The sequence below is a fragment of the Mytilus trossulus genome, chromosome 3, assembly GCF_036588685.1.
Source record: "Mytilus trossulus isolate FHL-02 chromosome 3, PNRI_Mtr1.1.1.hap1, whole genome shotgun sequence".
Lineage (NCBI taxonomy): Eukaryota > Metazoa > Mollusca > Bivalvia > Mytilida > Mytilidae > Mytilus > Mytilus trossulus.
In genome coordinates, this window is record NC_086375.1 from 27,066,942 (window position 1) to 27,094,483 (window position 27,542).

At 31.2% G+C, this 27,542-nt stretch overlaps 1 protein-coding gene across 1 annotated transcript; it reads left to right on the forward strand.

Annotated features, from left to right (window-relative positions):
• Window positions 1-4,548: 4,548 nt before the first annotated feature.
• Window positions 4,549-25,582, forward strand: LOC134709327 (thyrostimulin alpha-2 subunit-like). The gene is made up of 3 exons (XM_063569494.1): window positions 4,549-4,938; window positions 22,895-23,070; window positions 24,091-25,582. Exons 1-3 carry the CDS (start codon window positions 4,797-4,799, stop codon window positions 24,184-24,186), a joined length of 414 nt encoding a protein of 137 aa, XP_063425564.1. The 5' UTR covers window positions 4,549-4,796; the 3' UTR covers window positions 24,187-25,582.
• The last annotated feature ends 1,960 nt before the right edge of the window (window positions 25,583-27,542 follow it).

Consider the following 27,542-nt stretch of genomic DNA (forward strand, 5'->3'; position numbering starts at 1 on the left):
GTTTCCTTGCATGATTAATCCAAGAAGGACTTCCTTCACCAATCACTACTGTTCAAGGCCAATTATGATAGCGTTTTAAAAATGGCATTTGATTTAGTTCTTTCATGGGTTTTTTTGACAAACGTGTAAATATATTTAAAGAACTTTTGTTAGTCTTTTTTGTTTTTATCAACCCCATCCGACAGCGACCGGGGTGGGGGTATTGCAATACTCATATCTGTTGGTTTGTCACACTTTCGGTTTTTTAAAAGATAAATATAGAACTTCTTCATAAATTGTTTGAAATTTCAATGGAATGTTTAAGAATACTATAGAAGGTAATGTCGGTGTTCGTCGTATTATTTTCTTACTGTTCCAGATTAATCTGATTGGAAAATTCGAGATATCCCTAAAATTGACTTTGTTATATACATAGAATTACTTTGAATATTCTCACCCGCCATTAAATCTGTACTTTTTTCTGGATTTTTGGTGTGCAAGACAAACAGTCAACAAGTCAAGCAAGGGAAAATGTCGGCAGTACCTTCATGCCCTCGTTGTTTCACATTTTTAATGAAAATTTGAGTTTATATTCTGATCGGAAAAAATTGACTGCCGATCAGAGATATGTACCAAGTGTTGTGTAACAAGGTTGTAGATTTGTTTTCTTGGAAGTGTGTAAGAATAATTTAAAGACTATGTAAACGTAAAATGTATTTATTTTGAAAGGTGTCGGGGAAACACTTCTTCATTTTCGTACAAGAATTTCAAATGTTTTTTTTTAATGCAAATTACAGGAGTCTAATAGGTTTTGTACTGGATTGTGTATTTCGGTTTATGTTTTCATATGACCCATTTCAATAAATTCCAACTTAGTACCTAATTTAGCCTTTTTAACTTATTTTCTTCGATCGCCACCAACGATTCTTTTTGTAGACTTTAAAGCGGCACTGGCGAACATTATTTTAAGAGTGTTATCTATGATGAGTTTAATAAAACAAAGAAATTACACATTAACAGCATTTCAATAGATTACATGCACCTCTCTCCCGTTTCGCTTTATCGAGTACAATCTTTTTGTTATATTTACAATGCTCAAATTGTTCCCGTGAGATGAACATGAAAAGCAACTATAATGAATCATAACTTGCCTTTGCTTCTCATTTGCTATGACATTGTTGCCCTTTGAAGGCAAAATAAATCAAAATTCGTGCAGCACACTCGGTTTTCATCAAATGTTTCATACCGTGTTTTGCCAACTTCTTTCATTCATTGGCAATTTGATTTTAACTCTCTAAAAGACAAGTCAAGCGAATACGTTCAAGATATTTCATTCAATGTTAGGAAGCTGATTCAATGTGTTACAGTTTAACTTAAAGTTCAGTCGATAAGTTTCTATGTTGTGGTTTGTGTACTATTTGTATGGTTGTTTGTCTATTTCCTGTTTAACAATGTCGTTATCAGTTTATTTTCGACTTATGTGTTTGCTTGCTCCTTTGGTACCTTTGGCCTCTCATTCATTATTAATAGATATATTTTTAAATATCATGTTTTCAGAAATATCTTTTGTGCAATTAACACCACACAAAAAAACTTATCGATGTTTACTTGTTTTCATGACAAATGTCTGTGGAACATACTTGTTTTCATGACAAATGTCTGTGGAACATACTTGTTTTCATGACAAATGCCTGTGGAACAATACCCTTTTAAAGCATTCTTATTCGACCTTTCTTTGAATCGTTATTCTTGTTTGCCATTATCTAGTGAAGATACCTTATTAATTATCCTGTTTGTAATTTTATTCTTCATCGCTATATTGACCTCAAATGCATGCAATGTCACCTTCATATCGAATTAAAATTTTCTACCAATAAGGTCATATAGATATGTATATTCTTAAGGTAGCATAATACAAAGATTTTGTATCTCCAATTTCCCAGTTTTAAAATGCTGTAACTTTCTTTATAATGCTTGAAAATGTAAAAAAAAGTGATATCTATGGATAGCTTACAGATAACTCTTTCAAATTAATGCAATGTTAGTCTTGTACAACGATTATGTAATCAATTATAATGACAACTATGTCTACAAAGTTTTACAAGATATTAACACTTTCAATTGTAATTGGCCTCTTCGTGGATCCCACGAGAGGGTTGATTTTATAATATGTTGTTCCTAGAGCGATAATCTACAAAAGGGTGTCTTAGATTTTGGATATAATGTATAGATCAAATTTTACACCTAATTCTACATTTTCTACTTTTATGTGGTTAAGATGTTTACACTAATTACAGATTTTTGAGGGAATATAATACGATAGCGAAAATTTTAGACACCCTTTTGTGGCTCCTGCTGTTTTGATTCAGATAACGTCAAGATTTCTTGTGTAGCTATAACGATGAAAGAGCTAAATTCATTCAAGTGAACTGACTAAGATTTTGCCATTAACTGCATAATAATTGATAACATAATGATTGCATTACAAAAATATTGCATTCATTTAAAAGATCAATCTTTTATCTATCTATATATACTTCTTTTATTAATTTATATGCAATTTTAAGAAAGTAACAGCATTTTAAAGGTTAGAGATTTTAAGTGCAAAAATCTTTGTATTGTACGACCTTAAATCTACCACAACGCTTCCTTATAGTGAAGTGGATAAGCATTGTGATTGGTAACTGGTACAATACGTTTTAGTATTCTACTATTAAAAACAGTCAGGCAATGTCACTTCCATGTCCACGTGGACTTAATGTGTCGGCATTATTTGCATGTGTTCTATTGCTTTTTACGCTGACATAATGATATTAACGCGTGATACGTGACATGGAATAATAAAAGTAAACACATCTTTTCCGGTCCATTATAATGGAAAGATAATATTCCTCCCCCAATGTCCCATTAATAATTTATTTTTACGCATAATTCATTAAGGACTTTATTTTTAATATTTGATATGAAGTAATGAGGGAAGTACTGTTTATCTGTTGCAGTGATGTCTTTTTATTTTTTTTATTTCAGTAATTTTTGTTTTGATCTCGTGTATGCGGGAACAATTTTGTAAAATGATAAATGTATGCAAAATAGCGTTGGTCCCAGAGGTGACCAGGGTCTAACTCACCTTATATGTTATTTGTTTGGTACGATATAGTTCATAAATTGCCACTTCAAATTCAATGAGATTATCTGTAAATTATTTGTTCATAAACCAAAATGAAAACAAGAAATTAGCTATCAAATTTACACCAAGCCAAGTAATTTGTATTTTGAAAGTTGTACATCTACTATACCGTATTGTAATCAACTGTATATTCTTAAAGCGGAGCCATATAATTGGTATAGGTATTGCTATAAGTATAGTAATCAGGAGTCGGTTTCCCAGAAAAAAAATTACGACTGAGATAAGTCTTAAGTCATGAACAAATCAGTATCATTAAAATCAATCTCAGTCGTACGTTTTATTGTGAAATCGTCCCCATGGATACCGCCATAGTTACTTCGACGTCCAAGAACTCTCTCATTATTTTCTGTAATACACAACATACATATTTCCTCATAAGAGAGCAACGTTTAGATATTTTGCCTATAATACGTTAACAAATATCAAGCCTCCCGTCCCGTTCATCCAGATCGATCTATATATCAGACAATTTATGATATTTATATTCTTAGTTTGATTTCGTCCAGAACATGCATCACCAGTCCTGTCTGCCACCGGATGTTAAGTAAGATACAACCAATCAATCATCAATAGATTTGGCCAAAACTTAAAAAAAAAAAGATAAATGGACAAAAAACCAAAAGTTTGTTTTTTGAAACGGATCCCTGTTTGCTCGTTTACTATGTTTACAATGATTTGGTTTAAGCATACTTAATCGGTTAATGGCGAATGTATAAGTACTGTTTAATTATATATTAAAATATGTATTTTAGAACAAATTAAAGTGATATAGGAATACGCATGTATGATATGATTGTCGATGAGACAACTCTACACCAGAGACATAATGACGTAGAAGGAAGCTTTACTACTAGGTTATTTCGGTAGCCAGACACGCCTAACGTCTAAAAAAATCTTTTTTTGCTATTAGACTATCGATCATTTCACAAAGTAAAGCTTCTAGTAAATATAGAAAGTATTAGAAGTTGCATCATCCTTATATAAGGTTACACAAAATGAAACTGTTTCTTATTTTGTATGTATGTTACTTCAAAAGACGTGCGAATTTTGTTTGTTTATAAAGTATTTGTTACTTAATATCATAACAAATTGATCAATATATATATGAAAACACTAATGTTACCCTCTAACATTTAGCATTTGGATTATTTAATAAACAAAAAATACCACTTATTGTATTGAACTAAAACATATATGTTTTATATATTACGGTAAACCTATCATATTAAGTAACGATTGGTAGATCTATTAAGACAATTTTCTGAGTTGATGTAGTAAACTATTAACGGAAATAAATCCTAACGACACACTTAGGTATTAAGAATATCGATTTCTATGACAAAGCACTGAGCAAAGATTTTAAAGTATGGTCAATAGTTGAAGCCTTCATTTATACGTCATTTTTTTCTGTTTATCCACTTATTATTTTTTAATTTCTCTCTATTTAGCAGATTTGGTTGACTGAGAAAGAAAATGTCGTAAGCGACCTACAGAATTTGGAAATATCAGAACATTTTCTACGAAGACAATTTGTGGGGGAGACAAATCAAATCGAATGTCATTTTTCAGTCTTTAGTGTTCCGATGCAGGCTTATATCATCAAGGACTTTATAATAATTTCGTCCTCACAATGACAAAACAAGTATATTTAAAAATGAACTGGTGGAAAAACAATTTACTGACATGTTATAGAACTTTTTTAGTGCTCAACATTTTTATAGGATCTTCATTGTCATTACATCGTTGGGAACGAGCAGGGTGTCACAGAGTAGGTAAGTACCAGTAACAACTATTTAAGGGATTTAAACTCCCTTTTACAGACTTTTTTGATTGTTCAAATATTCTTGTATAAAAGTTCTATCCTTCAATTTTAAGTTTAAAGACTGAATATGATTTTCTTTTTTGTGTATGATTAACTTGTAGCAAAATTTTGATGATTGTTTCAGGTATACGATACTCTAACTCATCATAACATATATTTGCGTTGTAGTGATGTATAATTTTCGATCCGTGGTCCCTAATAAATAAGTTAACGATAATTGCATACCTTTAAGTAAAAACATCCGATTGGTAGGGCATTGATCTAAAAAAAGAGAAACGTGTATCTTTTGTTGGAAGATAATTTCAAGTTATCGTGATATTTTACTATATGGTTTTTTAAATGATTTGGCGAACTAGTGTCTTTGTGGTTACATTTAAAAAGAGAAAAAAATATCTACTGTGTTAAGACAATTGATAGTTCATTTGCTTATAAAACAAGAAAAATGAAATAATCAGAGAATTAGATTTGTGTACGATTTGCTGTTACAATAGACACAGAGAGGTAAAGAAACCGATTTACAATATTTAGATTGGGATGATCAATGTATGGAGATAAAATGTGCAGTCATAGCCAAATGGATAACTGTAGTCGTTATTATACAATAGGGACTTAATTAATCCATGCAATGGTAAAAAATATAACACAATAATGAAATTAATCATTGTCAAGGTGAGGTAATTCCACAAATTAACAATGCTGAGACAATGTGACTGAAAAATATTTACAAATACACTCTGTAGTGGTAGAAGCATTAATAATTGTAGTTGTCAGTGTACAATTGGGACTTAAATAATTCATTTAATGGTGAAATATATAACACAGTGATGAAAGTAATTGTTGTTTGTATTTAGCCAGTAGAATATTTTACTAGCGTATGACATTCAAGGGAATGATGTAAACTATGAAAGTGAAGACCATATCAAAACTTTTGAAGTTAATTAATTTGCATGTAATAATTGGTCATCAAATACACCATAAAAACGTAAATTAATGAAAAAGTTCAAAAAAAGGGAAAGGTTTTGATAGAGTTATAAATTTGTCAATCAATGAGGCTAACAATAATATAACAATTTTATAGTTACAATCCTGGTACCTTTGATAACTATTATAGTAGGTAAGGTTATGCCTAATAATATTTGTTTGTACATAAACTTTGTGTTTTAGTATCAGTCATAAGTTCAAAATAGTAATATTTCAATTCCTATTGTGCTGGAAACCATAAGTATTGGGACAAAAGAGAAATGTAACAATACAATGCAATTAACACAACAGAGAATATACACCAATTTTTTTTCTTTTAACAATGTTCTATATGAGATCATAAGATTTCTTAAATAAGAAAAGTTAAATAACAAAAACACCTACTCCAAAATGAAAAATCAAAAAGGAAAGTCCCTTATCAAATGGCAAAATCAAAAGCGCAAACTTAAGAAACGTATGGTACACAAATGTCATATTCCTCATTTGATACAGACATTTCCTTGTGTAAACTATTGTGTTTGATTGTCGCATAAATTTTCTTTATATTGTGATAGCACAAGTTATATTTCGACATTATCAACAAAATATAGTATAAGTACAAAAAAACAAGAACATAATTGGAAATTCAAAGTCTTTTATTAAATGTGTTTACCATTTATTACTGCCCAAAATGCTTCTTTTGAATAAGTTACGTATTACCAGGTGTCACTTAGAATTTTAAGTAATTGTGAGTATCGTCTACAATTTTCAGAGTTAATGGTGTAAACATATCCGAAAAGCAAAGTGTTATTTCCGATGCTTAATATGGTCGTGTAACTCATTCATAAATAGCTAGAAAGGGTAGGCGAGATATCTAGCAGAGATAACATAATTTAAATGTTTATTTAGATCCGATAAAACTTATGAGGTTTGTAAAACAAAGTCAAAGATCAATTGGACAGGTTAGCAGTCTGTTATTACAATTAAGTGGTTAGTAATATCGTTTACATTTCAACATCGTTCTCCGATATCACGATTCGAATATACGCAAGTTAAAAAATTCAAGTACATGACACAATTAAGTAACAGGTGCTATAATTACATATGTCCAATGAAAAAAGTACTTGACTGATTTAAAAGAAATTGTACACGTTTATTATCTGTTCTATTCTTAACAAAATAAAGATAAGCAAGTCATAATCAAGAAATGTTATTACAATACCTCCACTGTGGCATATATTTCATTTGTCAAAATACAATTATACCAATATGTTTGGTCTGTTCAACCTTTTTTTTTGATAAATTTCCCACATGATATGTAGGAGTTATAGCGCTGACCATTCCATTCCTATTTCCATAAAGTTTATATTTCGAATATATATTAATTTCTGCAGTAAAATAGTTATCAATTGTACCAGGATTATAATTCAATACGCAAGACGCGCATTTCGTCTACATAAGTCTAAACAGTGACGCTCATTTCAAAACATTTAAAAAGCCAAACAAGTACAAATTTGGAGAGCATTGAGTACCGAAAAATTACAAAAAAGTTGTGCCAAATACGACTAAGGTAATCTACTTCTGGGATAAGAAAACATAGTTGGTCTATGTTTTATTTAAGAGGTTGATAATGACAACCAAACACATTAAACACAACCGAATTTGCATGTGACTGACAAAGTCAGGATCCTTTTATTAAGTGCTATTTATTTTTTACCCCTGTACGTCTGTACATCCCGAAATTGATTTGCGTTCTCTGTTTTTAGTTGGCCTCAACAAAATGAAATCAAATGTGTTTACCGTGCTTATTTCCACAGGACACATATCAAGTTTTGCCGTTCTTGTGTTATATCCTTTTACAATTTTGGGGTTTCCATTTTTTATCTTATGTTTGCCAGATGAAATGATAGACAATGCCTATTACCACAAACCTATAACGTTATATGCAATCCATTGCATCATCTGTGTCCCGTACAAATATTTAAGTTAGCTTATCTCATCGTATAGCTCATATATCATCCATCACAAAAAATCTTCCTAAAATAAACAATTTAACCAAACTTGGCCACAGTCATGATTTAGCTATGTAGTTTGAAAAATGTGTTCGATGATCCCCGCCTACCAAACAATATGAATTCATGTACTCTCATTTAACATCATAAATGTCGGGAAATGTCCTTAAAAAAGGTATTTTACCAACTGTTTGTATTTTTAGCCCCGTCATCTTTTAAACTTTAATAGATAGATAGATAAAAACTATGAATAACCAACATTATCATCAAGACAAAGTTTTCAATTAAATCACCATTCTCAAAATGATATGTCGACTCCTTATTGAAGTTACTGTCCCTTAATGACGGTTTTTATCAGTTGCAAGCATTTTCGCCACTTTCTAAAGGAACTGAGTTAAAAGCAAGATAGATAAGTAAAAACTGATTGCAAATATAATGAAAAATAATATTTATAAATATATCGGTATTGCTGAAATTGCAAGTTAAATTCCCATAGGAGTTATTTCCCTTAAATGACAAACAAAAATTCAGCATGACAAGATCCACAATTCCTCATCATGACGATGTCTTCTTTATTCGAGATCTAAATCATATTGTTAACATCTTTTGCTGAGAAAAAAAACTTGACTGATAAGGACAAACTACACAGAAAAGCAATTCAACATGACCTTTATTGCCAGTCGACTGAATATACAGGTTAATGCTCGTAAAAGACAATTTTCTCTTTTTATTTCTTCTCGGTAAAAATTATCAAGGATAGAAAGAGCAGGTGAATTTCCGAATGTATAGGATTTCAACCTATACGTACTATTTCACATATGAAGTCAAACAGTGTTCAAATGAAAATAAGAAACATTGCTACTTCATATCGTCTTTGTAATGTCAATAAACTTCTTGCAATGACTGTAATAAGAACATTAAACAAGGATTTCCTTTCAAAACCAAATAGCAAATAAAACTTATTCCATTGACAGAAACACATATTTTGTTACTTTGAACATCTGTTAGAAATTAGATATTACTTGGACCTTGATAACTGATGTGAAAAGTGGCAGTAATATAAGAAAAATATCGAAAATGATTTCCCACTGGTAAAGTAAAAATGGACAGAAAACTTGTTCATTAAAACCACATATTGTTTAAATTCAAGACATCCCGTTTAATGGACTTTTTTCTGCCAATGTAATTAATGTCAGGGTTTGATAATATCTACGCAGTTTCAGATGAACGAGGTTGGCGACCTTTGGATATTGTGTCCTACTTGCAATAAACTGCTATCATATTCCTGTGTTCATAGTTTTTATTGCATGAATCCGTAAATTCAAGTTCATGTAGATAAACTCGTCATATATACCAGATATACACTAAAACTGAATACGTGTTTCATACTGAGCCTGCATGATATTTTTGTCATGTTTTAAAAGCACTCACAAGCAACAGTCTGATGGAAAAGTTGGTTTTTGATTCCGTCTTATCTGTGACTCAGAATAGCAGTAAACTACATCTCTCACTTTATGAAATTTTATTTTGTTTGTAATGCCTCAACTACGATAGTAGAGGGGCATTATGTTTTTTGGTCTGTGGGTCCGTTCGTTCGTCCGTCCGACCGTCTGTCTCGCTTCATGTTAAATTTTTGGCTCAAGGTAGTTTTTGAAGTCCAATCAACTTGAAACTAATTATACATGTTCCCTATGATATGATCTTTCTAATTCAAATGCCCAATAAGTGTTTTTATCCCAATTTCACGGTCTACTAAACATAGAAAATGATAGTGCGAGTGGGGCATCCGTATACTATGGACACATTCTTGTTACACTTGGAAAACTACTTTTTGCAATTATGTTTAGTTGCAAAAAAAGGGCAAAAACATTTCGAATAGTATTAAATTATAATCCTGGTACCTTTGATAACTATAAACACCATTGGGTCGATACCAATGCTGGTTGACGTTTGGTCCCCGAGGGTATCACCAGCCCAGTAGTCATCGCTTCGGTGTTGACACGAATATCAATTATGTAGTCATTTTTATAAATTTGCTGTTGACAAAACTTTGAACTTTTTGAAAAACTAAGGATTTTCTTATCCCAGGAATAGATTACCTTAGCCGTGTTTAGCACAATGTTTTTGGAATTTTGAAAAACTAAATAGATACAATGTTTTGTACTTTTTTGGTACATATTATGAGTTATATTATCAGCAAATTGTCATTGAAATGCATGTGTCTGTATGATGTATAATAAAAAAAACTTTTATCCAAGCCAATCAGTCTGGCTGAGTATTTTTCCAAGTCCATAAGTCATATTTAACATCTTGCCTTATGATGATGCTACCTTGAGTTTTCCCTAGTTTTCTTACTAATGCAAAGGATGTTTTGACGATGGTTTAATGCTTCCTGTTGTTCAAATGCATGTTTTTTTTCTATAGACATAAACACAACTGATAGGTTTCAGGATATGAATCTATGAACATAACATTACGTTAATCTATTTATCTGTCATACATGCTGATTTTGCATTTGAAAAGTTATAGGTATTCTCATGTTTTATAGCTTGCCCCAATCCTGGCATACTATTAGTTGAGATTAATAATATTACTTTCTGGTGACCCATCAATGAATACTATAATCTAAAGCGTGGGATAGTCATATTAAATATTATTTTAACATTGCAATTCTCCTTATAGCACATGATTATTAAAACAGTAGAAAGGCTTTTTCATTTCGACAAAAAATAGCTGTTCAGTAAAAGAAGTAACAGCATTTTGATTGCATTGCATAATGATACCATATAAGAAGAACATGTGTTCCATACAATATCCTCCGTTTAATTTAGGGGACGTTAATTTCCAACGCAAATGAGAAGAGAGAATAATGTATCCAATTTATATTAATCATAACGATAATACCATAATAATAATAAATGAGTTTTGGATAACCAACATAACCATCTGTTTATGTTTCATTAAGCCAATTCGATTTGCTTTACCCATTAACATTGATAACCTTATCCTATGGTTTTGACACATGATCACAAAGCTACAACTTAATAAGTGAAAACTGGACGTAATAATTCCGAACAGTACTTATACGTTGCCTATTCGGCAGATAAAACTTCGATTTTTGTCCCGCTCTTGAGGCTTGTTGTAGTCTTTTTGACACATTCCCCTTTTCTTTCTCAATTTTAGTAAGGGATAGACCGCGAAAACATATAGTTGCTGAATTAAGACACATACTCATGGTATCTGTCAACCAATTCGTGATGAAGACATAGTGACAAAAAAGAAATAATCGATAAGAAAACATTTAGGATGTACTTTATACGTATTATACGCACAGATATTAGTTGTATCTATTTTGTGTCATGGTTCTCTTACATTTGATACGTTTCCTTCAGTTTGTAACCTGAATTTGTTTTCTCTATCGATTTATGAATTTTGAACAGCGCTATACTACTGTTGCCTTTATTTAGTGAATGCCCCCTATAGATTCTTAAAGATATAACAGCCAACTAGTAACGGAATTTTAGTATTTAATGTCCAGGTTGATCTCAATATCGAAAATTCTGAACAATTATTTATGCAGTAATGATAGACATTTGTCATACTTATTAATAGTGGTAAATTCATAAGCGTTCAAACAATTTGCTTGCTGTAAACTCAGTACTGTTAAGTAGATTTTCATACAAAACAGTATGATGTTGTTGTGTAAAAGTTAATAAGAAATACTGAAAATTTTCAACATAGTTTAACATTTTGTAATCGACTTGTCCCAACAGTACTGAATTATCCGCAGTTGATATATCTTACAACTGACTGTAAGACTTTCAGATAGAAATTGGTTAACTAAAAGTAAGTAATATGTGAAACAAAGACATTTTGAAAATAACAACATTAACTTTAACTATGTGACGGATATATGTTGGTCTTTATAGAATTCACGAAACCATTCGTAAGAACTTTAAACTGATCATAATTAATATAAAATTTTTAACGAAATATTTGAAGTGAAATTATAGAGAAGGTTTAATAGTATTGACATGGGAAAAAGGGCTGTTTTGTTGCCTTTCAACATTAATTATTTCTTCAATTCATCTGATTCTTAAACATTTTCATTTTATTTGAAGCAAATCGATCGATAACGCGATAAAAGTAGTATTGATATGTTAATATGTACTGGGAAAAAAATGTTGAGATTTGCAAATGATTAAATTCAAGAAAACGTCAAAAATGTCAACGATGCGTACCTTATATGAATACAACACCTTAAATTATTTAATAAATCGAATCATTGTCTGTCTTATTTGATATATTAACCATAGTATTTAGTTATCAAATTTACTGAAGAAAAATGTATTAGGCTGTCGATGATGTTTGAATTGTCACATAGTAATATCTATAACGTGCCTAAACTCTTAAAGTACTTTGATAAATAAAATACGAACGTATGACTGCAGTCAAATAGTATAATCTGTTAATTAATCAAGTAAACGACTTTTCAATGGGGTTTCGACTTGCACATGCATAATGCATTGTTGACTGTCATACGGTGTCAATTTTAATGATTGAAACCAGGAAGACTTGCAATGCATTCTGACTAACTTGACATTTGAGGGGATTGGCTGTTTTATTGGTCAAATTTCCTTTTGTGTTCTCAAAAGGAAATTTATCTTTCGGGCTTATGAGGCTATTCCAGAACATTTGTTGTGTGCCATTCCCTTCCCCCCCTAGAGTTTACCAAAAAAGCAATTTAAAAAAAAGAAAGAGTTTAAACGAATATATCGCCACCTTCGTAGTATAATTTGGATATATTGAAGGTTTTGTCAGCCACTTCTTTGTAATACCAGCACAGAAATCAATGTACTATACATTGTTATCTGATATAAAAGATTACATTTGATGAATGAATTTCAGAAAGACTTGCAACGTCCTATGATTTAGATGACAAGTCTCGATACCGAAATCCACCAGTACATCATTCTACACATAAAATTAGTAAAATAAACTAATCAATGATACCAAGCTTTTATTCTGTAACACAGACTAAAAGTTACAATGGCTACTTACTAAAGCAATGAAAACAAACAATAGCGAGGATGAACATAACACATGGGTTTTAGAACAATTCAGTTCTAGTACTTTTATCAGCTGCGTTGCTCATTACATTTAAAATAAGAGTATATCTGCACAGAAAATAACTACGGAATTTTGCAACGGCAATTATTGATACTTATTAAAATGCTGAGTAAATAGATTCCTGGATTGAAATTTTATATTTACGCCAGACGCGTGTTTCGTCCATAATTGATACTTATTAAAATGCTGAGTAAATAGACTCTTCAAAGATTCCTGGATTGAAATTTTATATTTACGCCAGACGCGTGTTTCGTCCATAAAAGACTCATCAGTGACGCTTGAATAAAAAAAATGTTAAAGGGCCAAAGAAAGAACGAAGTTGAAAAGCAAAAGTACCAACAATTCCTAAGAGTTTTGCCAAATACAGCTAAGGTAATCTATTCCTGAGGAAGAAAAGCCTAAGTATTTCAAAAATTATAAATTTTGTTAACAGTTAAATTATAATTATGAAGAGCTCAATGAAAATTCTAGTCAACACAGAAGTCTTGAATACTGGTAATACCCACGGGGAAGTAAATCTTCACCAGCAGTGGCATCGACCCAGTGGTTGCAAATAAACTCATCATGTATACCAGGATTGAAATTTTATTTTTACGTCAGACGCGCATTTCGTCTACAAAAGACTCATCAGTGGTACTTTTCAAGTTAATCCATGGTACATTCAAAGTGATGACTTCAATTACACAAATTTTTAGCACTTTGTTCTGAAACCATCTGTACGCAGAAATCATATCGTGTATATTTTTTCATCAGTATAGATTCATGGTTATAAGTAGGACACCTTTCGAATTCATTGAGTTAATACGGTTGATCTGTTTGTCCCCATATGTATCATCAGTTGGTAGTGCGGCATTCTTTATTTTAAATATTTCCGGTTTCAAGTGTTTTATTCATGCTATGTTCAGGGGTTGCCGTCTGTTTATGTTGTTCATAAGTGTTTCTCGATTTTATATCGTTTTGACCGTTGGTTCTCCCGTTGGAATGATTTTACACTAGTAATTTTGGGGGCCCTTTATAGCTTGCTGTTCGGTGCGAGCTAAGGCTCCGTGTTGAAGGCCGTACTTTGACCTATAATGGATTTCTTTTATAAATTGTTACTTGGATGGAGAGTTGTCTTATTGGCACTCATATCATATCTTCTTATATCAATTCACATGATTAAGAAAAAACCTGCCAACGATTTTCGTAAAAAAATATTTGTATATATTCTCATTACCAAACCTTCATTCCCGGTAAATAAACTCATCAAAACGGTCTTACTTGCCTGAAAGTAGTCACGACTCAACTACGGTTTATTTAAATTACCAATCATTTCTTAATTAATCAAACGTCATGTCCAGTGGTTGACCACGTTGTTTTTCTATATATTCTAGTCATATTTCTGAGAAAATATGACAGTTGCCCACAGCACATTTCGAAACTTTTTTTGTTTTTAATGAAAATAAAACAAAAAACACATACATCTATTAAGAGGCAAAAAATTACCTAATAATACCTGTCAAGCCATATAGGTAAATCGAAAAAAACAAGACTGTGCATGCATTGTGATTGCATGTACCATTTTAGAATATACATCATTATCATTTTTCATAATATGTATAAAAATGTCAAGCTTTTTGTTTTTTAAAGAAGGACCCTAACATATGCAAGTTGTTGCTGAAATATTTCAATATTGGAACATATTAATTAAATGATTGATGATTCACATATCCGTAAATTCCAGGTTTTTCATTCAGGTTGATGTTGAAGGATAGTCTTTTAAGGACAGTCTTAACCAACATGAATTGATGTATATCTAAATGACAACGTTTAATTACCTCCAATGAAAACTATTGTCTATGTTAAGAATTTCTTTCCTACTTTTTACAATTATCAATACCAAATATTAGTCAAAAGCTACCTAAGTAGTGTTTCAACGTTTTTAACAATAAATGAGGGTATATGATCTAACAATCATTCTTCTCAATCTAAAAGCACACATATGAATCTGTCATTCTGTGTTTTTCAGTAAATAGCCCCTATGTGAATTAAATGCAGTGAAAACCATTCCTATTACATGTTTTTTACTGAAAATTTAGTAAAATTGTATGTAGAATATGTATTTGTTATCAATGGTATGTGTATGGTCAATTTCCTTGAAGGTTTTCATTAAAATGACTTTTTGATCGCCAATATCTTATATTAGGTTTGGTAATGATAATTCTTCCTGCCTCTTTAAAATTCAAAAAGCACAAAAATAGTATAGCAATAAACGTCAAATTAAACAAGATTTCAAAGTAAAATGTGTGTCAATAGTGTTCTATCCTATATGTTTGATCCATGTAATTAATTCCTTATTGCAATTCAGCAAATGTCTTTTAAACGGAATACCAATGCTTTCAAAAATAGGATTGCCTCTCTTATAATTGTCTGATCACTGTATACAACTCTCCACAACTGATCTGGTTAATCTTTACAGCTTCCGACATTTAACAAAAATGATGATGTTTAGACGTTTTACTTAATATCAAATTGATTTAGACAGATAAAACGACTGATTATGCTCACTATCAATGAAATTGTTCAATATTGCTTTAAAAAAGATTTGTTATGCTATAAGCGATGTCATCGTTTTTCATAGAATGATTGAAATGTATCCATTGAATTCATTCAACCTATCATATATTTTTTTTAGATCTTAACCGGAAGTTAAGCAATCAACAAATATTAAAGCCAGATATTGATAATGAGATTTTACAAATGTGTTTAATTTTTTTTTTAATGCAACCACAAATAAATCAAAAACCAATTGTTTAGAGAACAATTGAGGGACTTTCCGCCAGTAAAGATCTATTTTGATATTAAAATATGAATAATCAGTTTAAAATGCTTCATGATGTATAAATATGAATTAAAAGCAAAGATCGAAATCTTGATCAATTTATTTAAATATGACCTTGACCTTAATTTCAAGGTCACAAACTAAGAACCTCAAATCAAAAGACCCTAATTCTATTATATGTATGGTTAATGAGTAATATAACTTTACGCATAATTCCAAATAAAAGATGGACAAAAATTCCATTTATTGTCTTCATACTGTTTCAACCAAAATTTATAAGTTACGACATGTCGCAACTAACATTTTGATAAAAATAATTTGTCGAATATAAGTCAACATCAAAATTTAGAATTTGACCTTAACTTTTGACCTCGACCTAATTTTCATTAGGTCTCTATCACAAATGGTATACCAGTTAGAAATGCATACTACTTATATCAAATGCATAAGGGGGATAACTCTCATATGGAGTCTCCGGATAGCTACGGTCCAAGTAGCCATCTTTATCCTAAAGATATAACGAGCAATTTGGTAAAATAAATTTGTCTTCTTTTTTTTTACGGTTGCGAAGGAGTATTGGCCACAAGAAAAACAGTGTTTGGGGAGATAACTCTTACAACGTAAAGTGTTTGGTTAAGCAGTGTTAGTTTCAAAAGCGTATAAAAAACGATAACATATTCCCAATATCTAAGCGACATCTTATAAAACAACAACACTACGCATGAAAAAAATTGGGCGGAAGGAAAAAAAATGTTAATTGAATATTTGAATAAATTTTTAACTTTGAATATCTCGTCCAAGACTTTCACGATAAAACACACGAAATCATACAAGTATCTGCCGCCACTTGTCAGGTGTATATAAATCAGATAATTTCCCCACAATTATTAAGGGCTAACGAAAATCTTGGACCCTTCTTAAACTTGTATTCTAGGATTTTAACATTTTGTCATAATATTTTTTTTTTTTTGAAAAAAAAAGTTTCAGAGCCCAAAGAAGGCAAAGACAGTTTAGGTTATAATATTTCAGTCTCTAAGTTATACAGTACGTTTATATTTTGCCTCTGAACCTAGAAATAAAAAAATACCTAGTTAGAAATTTACAAATTCCTGACCTTCAGATCTCTTTAAAATACACAACGATCATTATTAACGGGCTAAGAATATATGCTATACCTTAAAAACTTCATTATAGCGTTATTTGTCTGTTTATAATCGAAATTAAATAAAGGCAACAGTAGTATTTCACTGTTCAAAATACAGAGCTGTTTGATTATTTCACTAACATTACGAGTGTGTCGCAGTTATTTTATGCAATATAATATAAGAAATAATTAAGTCGTTTTACCGGATATATTGAAAAACTCATTAAAATTACTAGGCTTATAGTAGTGTACGCCATTCCCGCGTTTTGTTTATATCAGTCTCATCAGTGATGCTCGAATCGAAAAAAGTTAAAATGGCAAAGTCAATTAACCAATTTTTTTTTAGTGTATAAAGTACCCAAGTACCGTCACTAAAACAAAACAAATAACAGGTATATTATATATTTAGAATATAAAAGGATATAAATAAGTATATTTTAACTTGAAGAAGATGTCTAACTTTCATAATTTCCGCTTATTCTATAAATAGTTATTTATAACGACGCATTAGTCTTGTATTTTACACTTCTTGAATGGAAATCAAATGATAGAAACCACAGATTATTCCCATCATCTTAGATAGACATATACATCTTTAGATTACGTCGCCTACTGACGGCATTAAATTGTGCATTTTGATGTTATGCCTGTCAACCAATTTTCCAAAACAAACAATAACAAGTCTAGTGTTGACAAGGAAAACAATTTTCTCTATATATGTATGCGCATGACAAGAGTAACATCATGGGATAAGAAGAAAGATTGATTCATTTTTGTTTCTAAAGGTCAAGTTGCAAATTGCCCGTGCATATTAACGAAAGAGAAACAACTAGTCAATGATGAACCCATTTTGGTGAGTTCTCCAACAGTGAGCCGCCTCTTGAACATTTGAGTATTTTAGATAGTTTTTTTCCCAAAAATCCCTAGTTGCACCTATATAATTTTATTTTGGATGTAACGCGTCTTCTAATTGGTTGACGTCGTTTTGTTTATCATCTCATAGACATAATGTACGGGTGCCACATGTGGAGCAGGATCTGCTTACCCTTCTGGAACACCTGAGATCACCCTTAGTTTTTGGGGGGATTCGTGTTGTTTATTTTTTAGTTTTCTATGTGGTGTCATGTGTACTATTGTTTGTCTGTTTGTCTTTTTCGTTTTTAGCCATGACGTTGTCAGTTTTAGATTTATGAGTTTGACTGTCCTTTGGTATCTTTCGTCCTTCTTTTAGTCCTGTGAACTTGACGTCATCAACGGTTTTTTTTTATGGTTTACTGTAGTTTACAATAGAATCTAGAATTAAATTATAAGATATAACTGTAACATTGTATCTGTCTATTTGTAATAACATGAAAAAATGTGGTGCACACTTGAAAATAGCACGCTACGCGGGTTATTTAGTGTGCACAACCTTTTTTATGTTATTTTTTTATAAAAAGAAAAACATCACGGTCATTCCTTTAGTGTTAACAAAGCAAAATGTACATCTGGATCTAGAATGTAGTATATGTATCTAGTTGGTCTACTATTAAGCAATGCGGCCGATTATAATGTAATACATCATTTTTGATGAGTTTATTTAAAAACACTGGGGAGATGCCACTGCTGGTGGAGTTTTGTATTTCCCGAGAGTATAACCAAACCAGTAGTCAGCCCAATCATTGAATTTCTGAAATACTAAGGCTTTTTTTTACCTCAGAAATAGATTATCTTAGCTTTATTTGGAAAACGTTTTGAAATTTTATGTCGTCAATGCTCTTAAACTTCGTACTTTATTTGGCCATTGAAACTTTTCTTTTTAATTCAAGCATCACTGATGAGTGTTTAATAGACAAAACGCGCGTCTGGCACAAATACAAAATTTCAATCTTGGTATCTTTGATGAGTTTATTAACATCCTACTACGGATATAATCTTTAATACTATAATAACGAGGTCCAATTTATCAGCTGTCATCGGGTAAAAACGACAAATCAAAGATTTCAACTATATATATAGCTAATATAGGACAATGGTGTAGATTAAAAATTACACCACTCCAGACCCTTTTGTTTCCCACATAATTAATATTGCCAATAATTAAGAAGTTCCGGGTAGAATCCGATACCGATACCAAAAGTATATTCACCTATAACCTATTATCTTACCTGTACGTTCCACATCTGACAGGCGCACCACTAAACGCTGTATTTAGAATGTTGATATATACACGGGTTATAAGCACAGGGTTCACACTACTAAAGTCAATCATTGTAAAAATATTCCCTATTGTAGTATTTTAATCAGTAAGACTGTCTAAGTTGACAATACGAATACTAAAAATCTGGACTTAAAATAAGGAGTATAGGTACAGTTTTCAATAAAATACTCCATTGTAGGACCTTTTGTTTTCCAAATAATTAATATTACCAATAATTGATAAATTCCAGTTCGACCAATCTAAACAGAAAGATTTTGAAAGTAGAGAAAACTGTGTATCTTATACTCGGCATGACTTTATCAGATGACAATACCAATACTAAAATAAGGCTTACGCATAGTTATACACTTTAATTCAGTCAGGGATCTGCAATATCACGGGTGTGATCTAGTGTTATTTAAGTTTGCTTGAGGTTTTTTTATGTCCTAATATGTAATAAGCTCTTCATCATTTAAACCGTGTTTGGATTTTGTAATATTTTGACCTCGAGCATCACTGAATAATCAATATGGTTCAGAACAGGTTGTATCGTTACTGTTATTACTACCACCGTATCATTTCCTCTTCTGGTGGCTTCTTCGCCCTAGCGAGTATTACCAGCCAAGGAACCAGGACGTTCGTACTTGCATGGAACTATGGCTATAGTGTTATAAAAAAATGCTGGTTCTAAATTTCGGAAATTATTTTTAGTTTTAGAATGGATATCCCTCATGCAATGTCTGATTCTGTGCCCTGATATGGCTATTTGTCCTTTTTGGTTTATATGCTCTTAGTCTTTTATATAAATTCTTGATTTTCAAATATTATGACTTCGAGCATCACTGAAATAGACCTTTGTTGTCGAAATCCGCATTAGGGGCAGAAAAATTGGTACCAAGAAAGCTGGAAGCCGTGGACTTACAAGGACAAAGGATAAAGTTCTAAAGTCGAACATATAATATAAATGTTTATATTTTATGGTTTCTTTGTATTGCTGATGGAAGTAAATGAGTCAGAAGCATGCATTTTCGGAGAACTTATCCTGTTTATGCATAGAGTCACGCATAGTTTTGAGTTCATGAGATTTTATCATTTCTAAGCCTTAAGTTTTTGACGAATGACAAGCTATTTTCAGTTAATTTTGTTTGAACAAATACATTGAAGGTTCTAAATTCAGTCTTTTCACTGCATCATTACGACATAAATAATTGCAAGTTTTGTTTGTTTGAATCATATTTTGAAACAAAGAAATGAAATTCGCATTTTTTTTAGAATATTTTACGACGACCGCTCCTTTAAAATACCTGATTAGGAGCATAATCAAATCGAGAAGTATATAGTCCATTTAATGAAAATGGAAATGTGTTATACAGGAAAGTGAAGGGAAGCGAGTCATATCCTTGCATATAAATAACCAAGAAAACTAGCGACAGCAAATGGATATTATCAGGAGTTTCATAGGTAGAAAGGAACCACTATTGTCGAAAGAATTTATCAATATCACAGTCCATATTTAGAAATCCATTAGTGTTCTTCGCATATGCTTGACTTGGTTAATTTTTTGACAAGTTTTAACGCTTTTTAAATTTTCAATTTTTTTTAGTAAGAATAATTATTGTTGGGAATTTGTACTGGGCAAATATTCCGCAACTTTAAAATGTGAATTTTTAGTAAAAGAACGTAAAATAAGCAAAGTAACTTTTTGTTATTGATTACAATGACAACACAACAGTTTCTCATTTATCAAATATCCTTGAGGAGTAGATCATTATTTTATTGGGTTACATTATTTATGATGTATACAATAAACTAATATGGGAAACACCAGTTAATGAAATATTGTGACAGGGGATTAAGGATACACTTTATTGTCTTTTCTTCGCTGATTACTTCATTTGTTTATACAAGATCACGCGAGATTTCAGTTTTGGTTACATGCAACGGTGAACCAAGTTCCGAGATTACAACCGATATTGAAATCAAACATGAAAAATATCTCGTACAATATAAATAGTTAATGTCTGATTGACGATAAAACGGACAATAAATAGGAAGAAAATTTGCATTGTAATGTTGACTATACAAACCTTTGGTACTAACTATATGTATTGTAATGCATGTAATTTCAGACAAGTGTATTGAGTAAACGAAAATCATACAATACCTTTTGAATAACTAATATCAAAACTGAAATATGGGTACGACCTTCAACAATGAGAAAAAAATATATCATATCGAATCGTCAGCTGTTAAATGCCCCTACATTGATCATGGTCAAAAGAGAATATTAACGGCATAACCTACACAATACAGTTTACGAAAAAGTCAATTATGACAGACATTAACCGGCGACAACCAAAGAATGTTCAATTAATTAAACATCCCTGGGGGTTAGATTATCATTGTATTGAGTTTCATTATTTATCATGTATATAATATAGATATAGGGAGGTGTGGTGTGAGTGCAAATGAGACAACTCTCCATCCAAATAACAATTTCAAAAAGTAAACCATTATAGGTTAAAGTACGGCCTTCAACACGGAGCCTTGGCTCACACCGAACAACAAGCTATAAAGGGCCCCAAAATTACTAGTGTAAAACCATTCAAACGGGAAAACCAACGGTCTAATCTATATAAACAAAACGAGAAACAAGAAAAACGTATATATTACATAAACAAACGACAACTACTGTACATCAGATTCCTGACTTAGGACAGGTGCAAACATTTGCAGCGGGATTAAACGTTTTAATGGATCCAAACCTTCTCCCTTTTTCTGAAACAATAGCATAACATCACAACATAGAAAAACATACGATAAAATATCAATTGGCAGACTTAACTCAATCAAAAAAACGTATGATTACACAATGAACGAATAAATTTGATCTGCGATATCTGAATACAAATGCACAGTTAATTAAATATTAGAGACAAATATACATATCTAACCATAGCTTGGTTTAAACTTGTTTATTTACTTTTGACCTTAAATATTTATCCCTAATAACTTTATTAACAATGTTAATTCATTCAGGTATCGCATCTCAAATTTATTCGTTCATAGTGTTAATTTTTGTTTTTGGATTGAGTTAAGCCTTCCAATTGATATTTTATCGTGTTTTTTTTCTGTGTTTCGATGTTATAATAGTGTCTCAGTAAAAGGGAGAAGGTTTGGTACCGTTAAAACGTGTAATCCCGCTGCAATTGTTTGCACCTGTCCTTAGTCAGGAATCTGATGTACAGAAGTTGTCGTTTGTGTATGTAATGTACGTGTTTCTCGTTTTGTTTATATAGATAAGACCGTAGGTTTTCACGTTTGAAAGGTTTTACACTTGTAGTGTTGGGGCCCTTTATAGCTTGTTGTTCGGTGTGAGCCATAGCTCCGTTTTGAAGGCCGTACATTGACCTATAAAGGTTTAATTTTATGATTTTTTATTTGGATGAAGAGTTGTCTCATTGGCACTCACATCACATCTTCCTATAGTATAATACCCATATTAGAAGCCCAAGTTCATAAGTTATTTTGACAATAGATGAAGGATACATTTCATATACTTGATTGACAAATGTTTTTTCTCTTTGACCTTTTATATATGTATAATTATGGTTAGTTCTAATGTCTAATTTTGACATTTGACATCTATGTTTATTTCAGGTCATTCCAGAAGTGTACAGATTCCAGGTTGTGTTGAATTTAATGTGACCACCACTGCATGCCGCGGTTTTTGTCTTTCTTTTGCCATACCATCACCATCAAGAACACTTTTAACAAATCCACTGCATCAAGTAACTTCTAGGGCAGAATGTTGCAGTATAGAAGCAACACATGATGTAAGTATAATAAATATTCTGAAGCTTTGACAATTAAATATCGGAGGAGGATATAAACACACTTCCGCAGCACCTGCTATCATCTCCAGGTTTTGGTAGTCTCATCCTCACCATTTTTTTTTTGGCATCGCCTTATGAGGCTATAATGTCCCTTCGATATATTCTGGCTAATTTGGTTTTCATGGTATAACAATAAAATATGTAAACATATAAACTTCTCTTTCTCTTCTGTTTTTTTTTATGAAAAAAATCTTTACATTGCAAAAGTGTTCAATCGTCATAACCCAACTTTACGCAGGGTTACCCCTGATAATGATATGCATATATTAAATCAAATTCGAAGAAAGTATCCTTAGAAATTTGATAAAATTTTGGAACTACAGTAACTAATAATAAAATCGTTCAACTGCATACTTGACTTTCTCAGTAAAATTGAAAGGAAATTCTTTGCTGCAGTTGAAGGATTCTTTTTAAATGTCAGGAAGTCAACAAGCTTATGTAAGTATTTTTAGGACTTCACTTAAGATCTGTAGACATCTTATCGTTGAACACAGGAAACTATAATTGAGTAAAGAAATATGAAAGTGAAGCATAAATCTATATATCAATATGAAACGCCTTGATTGTCCGAAAATATCTGATAATGTTCATATTAATGATTTGCTTTCTTTTATTATTGTTTTCCGAATATATTTCCCGTTTGCATTCACGAGATAACAAATAGCTAGTGCAAGGAAACTAAAAAACAAACGACTTTGGTTTACGATGAAAATAAATAATTTCTTAAATAACTTTCACAAAAATAAATATCAATTGGCTATCGAACTAGTACACATCTTTCTTAAGTTTACAATAATGGGCAAACGAATAAATTGCATTTTGATGTACTAATCAAAAAGCAGTCATTATATCATATATCATATACAACAATAAAAATTTCCTAACAGCACCTTTCACTAGCACATCAAGTCAAAGGTAAAATCAATGGTACGGATAAAATGATTGCTATTTTGTTTTCAGGTAACTGTTGCCGTACGATGCATAGACGGTGTCAGAGAAGTGACTTTTAAATCAGCAAAGACGTGTGCCTGTAATTTATGTCGGCGGAACTGGTGACGTATTATACTCCATCCATTCTTGTGATATATGCTGAATCTCAACCAATGTCTGACTGATCAACTCCAAATAGTGGAAAACTTATATGAATCACTCGTGAGAAGACTGTCGTATTACAGCTTCCAAACATGCTTATATGACATATTTTGAATTGACCAATTCATGTGTTCATTATATCTTTACTGTTGTAGTGAACATACCCTTTGCGGTTTCATCTGTCTTTAATACTCACTCATAACCAACAGCTATATGCTATACAATTATGCTATGTAATATGGTTGGTTATTTAGGGTGCTTGGTTGTGATAATTTTTTTTGTGTCTTTAAATGTTGAAAAATATTTTTACATGTTTTTGAAATGTTGTAATCAAAATTAGAAACAAGGAGATGTGGTATAAAAGTACATTTCAATGTCTGTTTTATTGTTAGAATTTGTTTATGTACATGGTTTTTAAGCCATTTATATCGGGTTTAAGCCTTTGATAAAGTAAGCAAATACCATAAAAGATAGACTTCACTGTAAAAAAACGAACTGACATACAAAAATAAGTTTGAATGAAGAGGTTCTAAAACGTGTTGTAAATAATTATTCTATTTGAGGTTTCACTACCACAGACCTCCACTTTTATCAGATTTATTGAAAATCGACTATAATTAAATGTATCACTATTCTATACTTTAAGGAGTAAGTTTTTTTGCAATTTGATAATACGCATTTTCATATATACATAAAAAATATCTGAATACAGAATCGTTTGATAGAATGTAATATTTTATGAATCCAAACGTTTTCAAAGTTGAGAGTGAAGCTGTTTTGAACACATCGTTAACATGTTAGACTATGATTTATTATATATGAACTATGGAAAGATATAAAAACATCTTAAATACAGTTAAAAGATAATTTACTACTATGCTTTGAAAAAATTTTCTGGTACATATTTGTTTATCAAATATTAAGTGTTATTTTTGCGTGCATCTTGAATATATAATTGACAATATTTACCGCCCAACCTCAAAAGAAATAAAAAATAAAGACAAGTAACATTGTTAATATGAAATACGTTTTTTTTTACGTATAAACAGTAAATCAACAGTAAATTTAATTCAAAATTCAAAAGTTGGCTGTAGTATAAGATTTCCCAAAATATTTATTATTGAATTTGTGACTGCTTGTCAAATGGTATGGAAACACGTGTATCCGCAATATTTTATAAATTTAATTTATTTCTGCGTTTTCTTTCGAAGAATTATATCGGGAAACACATGTATACTGTGTATACCATGTGTTAGCACTTTCTTTATAAGCGGATCACAAGCCTCGCCTTTATTTTCTAAGCTCAACATTTCAACTGAGAATGAAGAACATGTGTGATAAATGTTATGAATGTATTTACTATTTATTTTATGTACTATTGTACGATTGTAAAAACAGTTATATTTCATTTTTTCGATTGTTAATTTAAATGCAGAAATAAATATTTTTTGAAAAAAAATACTCGTATAGTCACGTTACTTAAGCCTACAGAGCTTGAACTATATTCTATAACTTATCAGTTGCTAGCTCATATGGCTATATGAACCAATGTAATTACTTGGTATCCGTCGTAGTCGGATCATCTAATAACATATCGAACACAATTTAGATTAATCTCTAAATAAGGTTTAGGAGTAGAAAGAACAATTAAAACATCGACCTCCAAGTCAAATTTAAAAAAAGAAACCTTAAGAAAATCAAATTCAATCAACAGAACAAGTGTAAATAACTGAAACATACCTCTAACATAAAAATTTGTTGCATTTGCTTGTTCTTATAGTGATTAGGATGATAATTCAATGTTGACCTTTTTGACATTTTTACCTATTGTGTCTGTTTGTTTTGTTCACGCATCGGAATCGATATAATGCGATAATGGAATTAGATGCAACTGTCATACAAATGAGAGGTTAAGCTATCTATCAAACCAGGTTCAATCCAACATGTTCTACATGAGAAAAGGCTGTTCCAAATCAGGAATATTACAGTTGTCATCCATTCGTTTTATGTCTTTGAACTTTTGATTTGGCGATTTGATTAGGAACTTTTCTTTTTGAATTTTCCTCGTAAATGTGATTATTTTACTTTATGCCTGACTCAGTTTAGGTTTTTTTGTTTGAGAGCATGTGTGGTTAACCCTGGTTTAGTGGCTATTTGGAACATCCCACCACTAATTAAGGGAATTTAAATTTAAGATTTTTCTCTTTTCATATCAATAGATTTTTCTTAATAAAAAAAATATCAAATAATAAAGTGCAGATGCTTATACAACATTAGTTTATCAGAGTTCACAACCTATGTTTTTGATCAAACTTGTTGAATTCAATGAAATTAATATTAAATCTATATGGTGCTTGAACTTCAAAAATGAATATTGGTTGGTCGTCCGTCTTTGTTTATTACAATCTTCTATGAAACCACAAAATCAAATGTTTTGAAATGTGGTATTGACTATAGTAATGTCTCCATTTAGTTCCAATCCGAAGAAAAAGTTAGAATCTTTCATAGAGGTGAATAAAGGGTAACAGTAGTATACTGCTGATCAAAAGTCATCAATCGATTGAGAGAGAAACAAACTAACCCAAATACAAATTAACTATAGGAGTTAAACACATGAACACCAGAAACACTGAAGTGCAACAAAAACAAACTCACTGGTTGGTTTATAACTTGATTCAATTAAAAACTAAATCATTTAAAAAAAGAAAGATTGAAAATATTCAGCAGGTTTACTGGAATCTACTATGAGGTAGAAGATAAGAAAATAAAATACCAATATCAAATAATGGATGATTTTGAAAATGTCACTGTCTTTGTCTAAGGACTTTGAAACTGTTGTGGGTAAAATAGCCAATATGTCAAGCAAAGCTAGATATATGGTATTTCAAATGGTTAAAACCGTCTTAACTGGTTCACTAAACATTTTTCATCAATGTGATGCGTTCAGTGAGGTTTTGTTTAAGCGTTTTTGTGTTGTTATACTGAGGACATTATTAGATATAGAACAAGTATGTGTCCAAAAAACACGGATGTCTCATACGCACTATCATTTTCAATGTTCAGTGGACCTTGAAAAAAAGTAAAATCACAAAATTACTGAACTTAGAGGAAAATCAATTCGGAAAGTCCATAATCACATGGTAAAAATAACAAAACGCATCAAAAACGAATGGACAAGTAGGGTAAAAACTCATTTAGCATTAAAATAAGAACAATTATATGATAAGGAACATCAAAAACTACCTTGACCAAAACTTTAATCTGTAGCGGGACAGACGAACTAACGGACGCAGAACAGAAAACACAATGCCTACAATGTA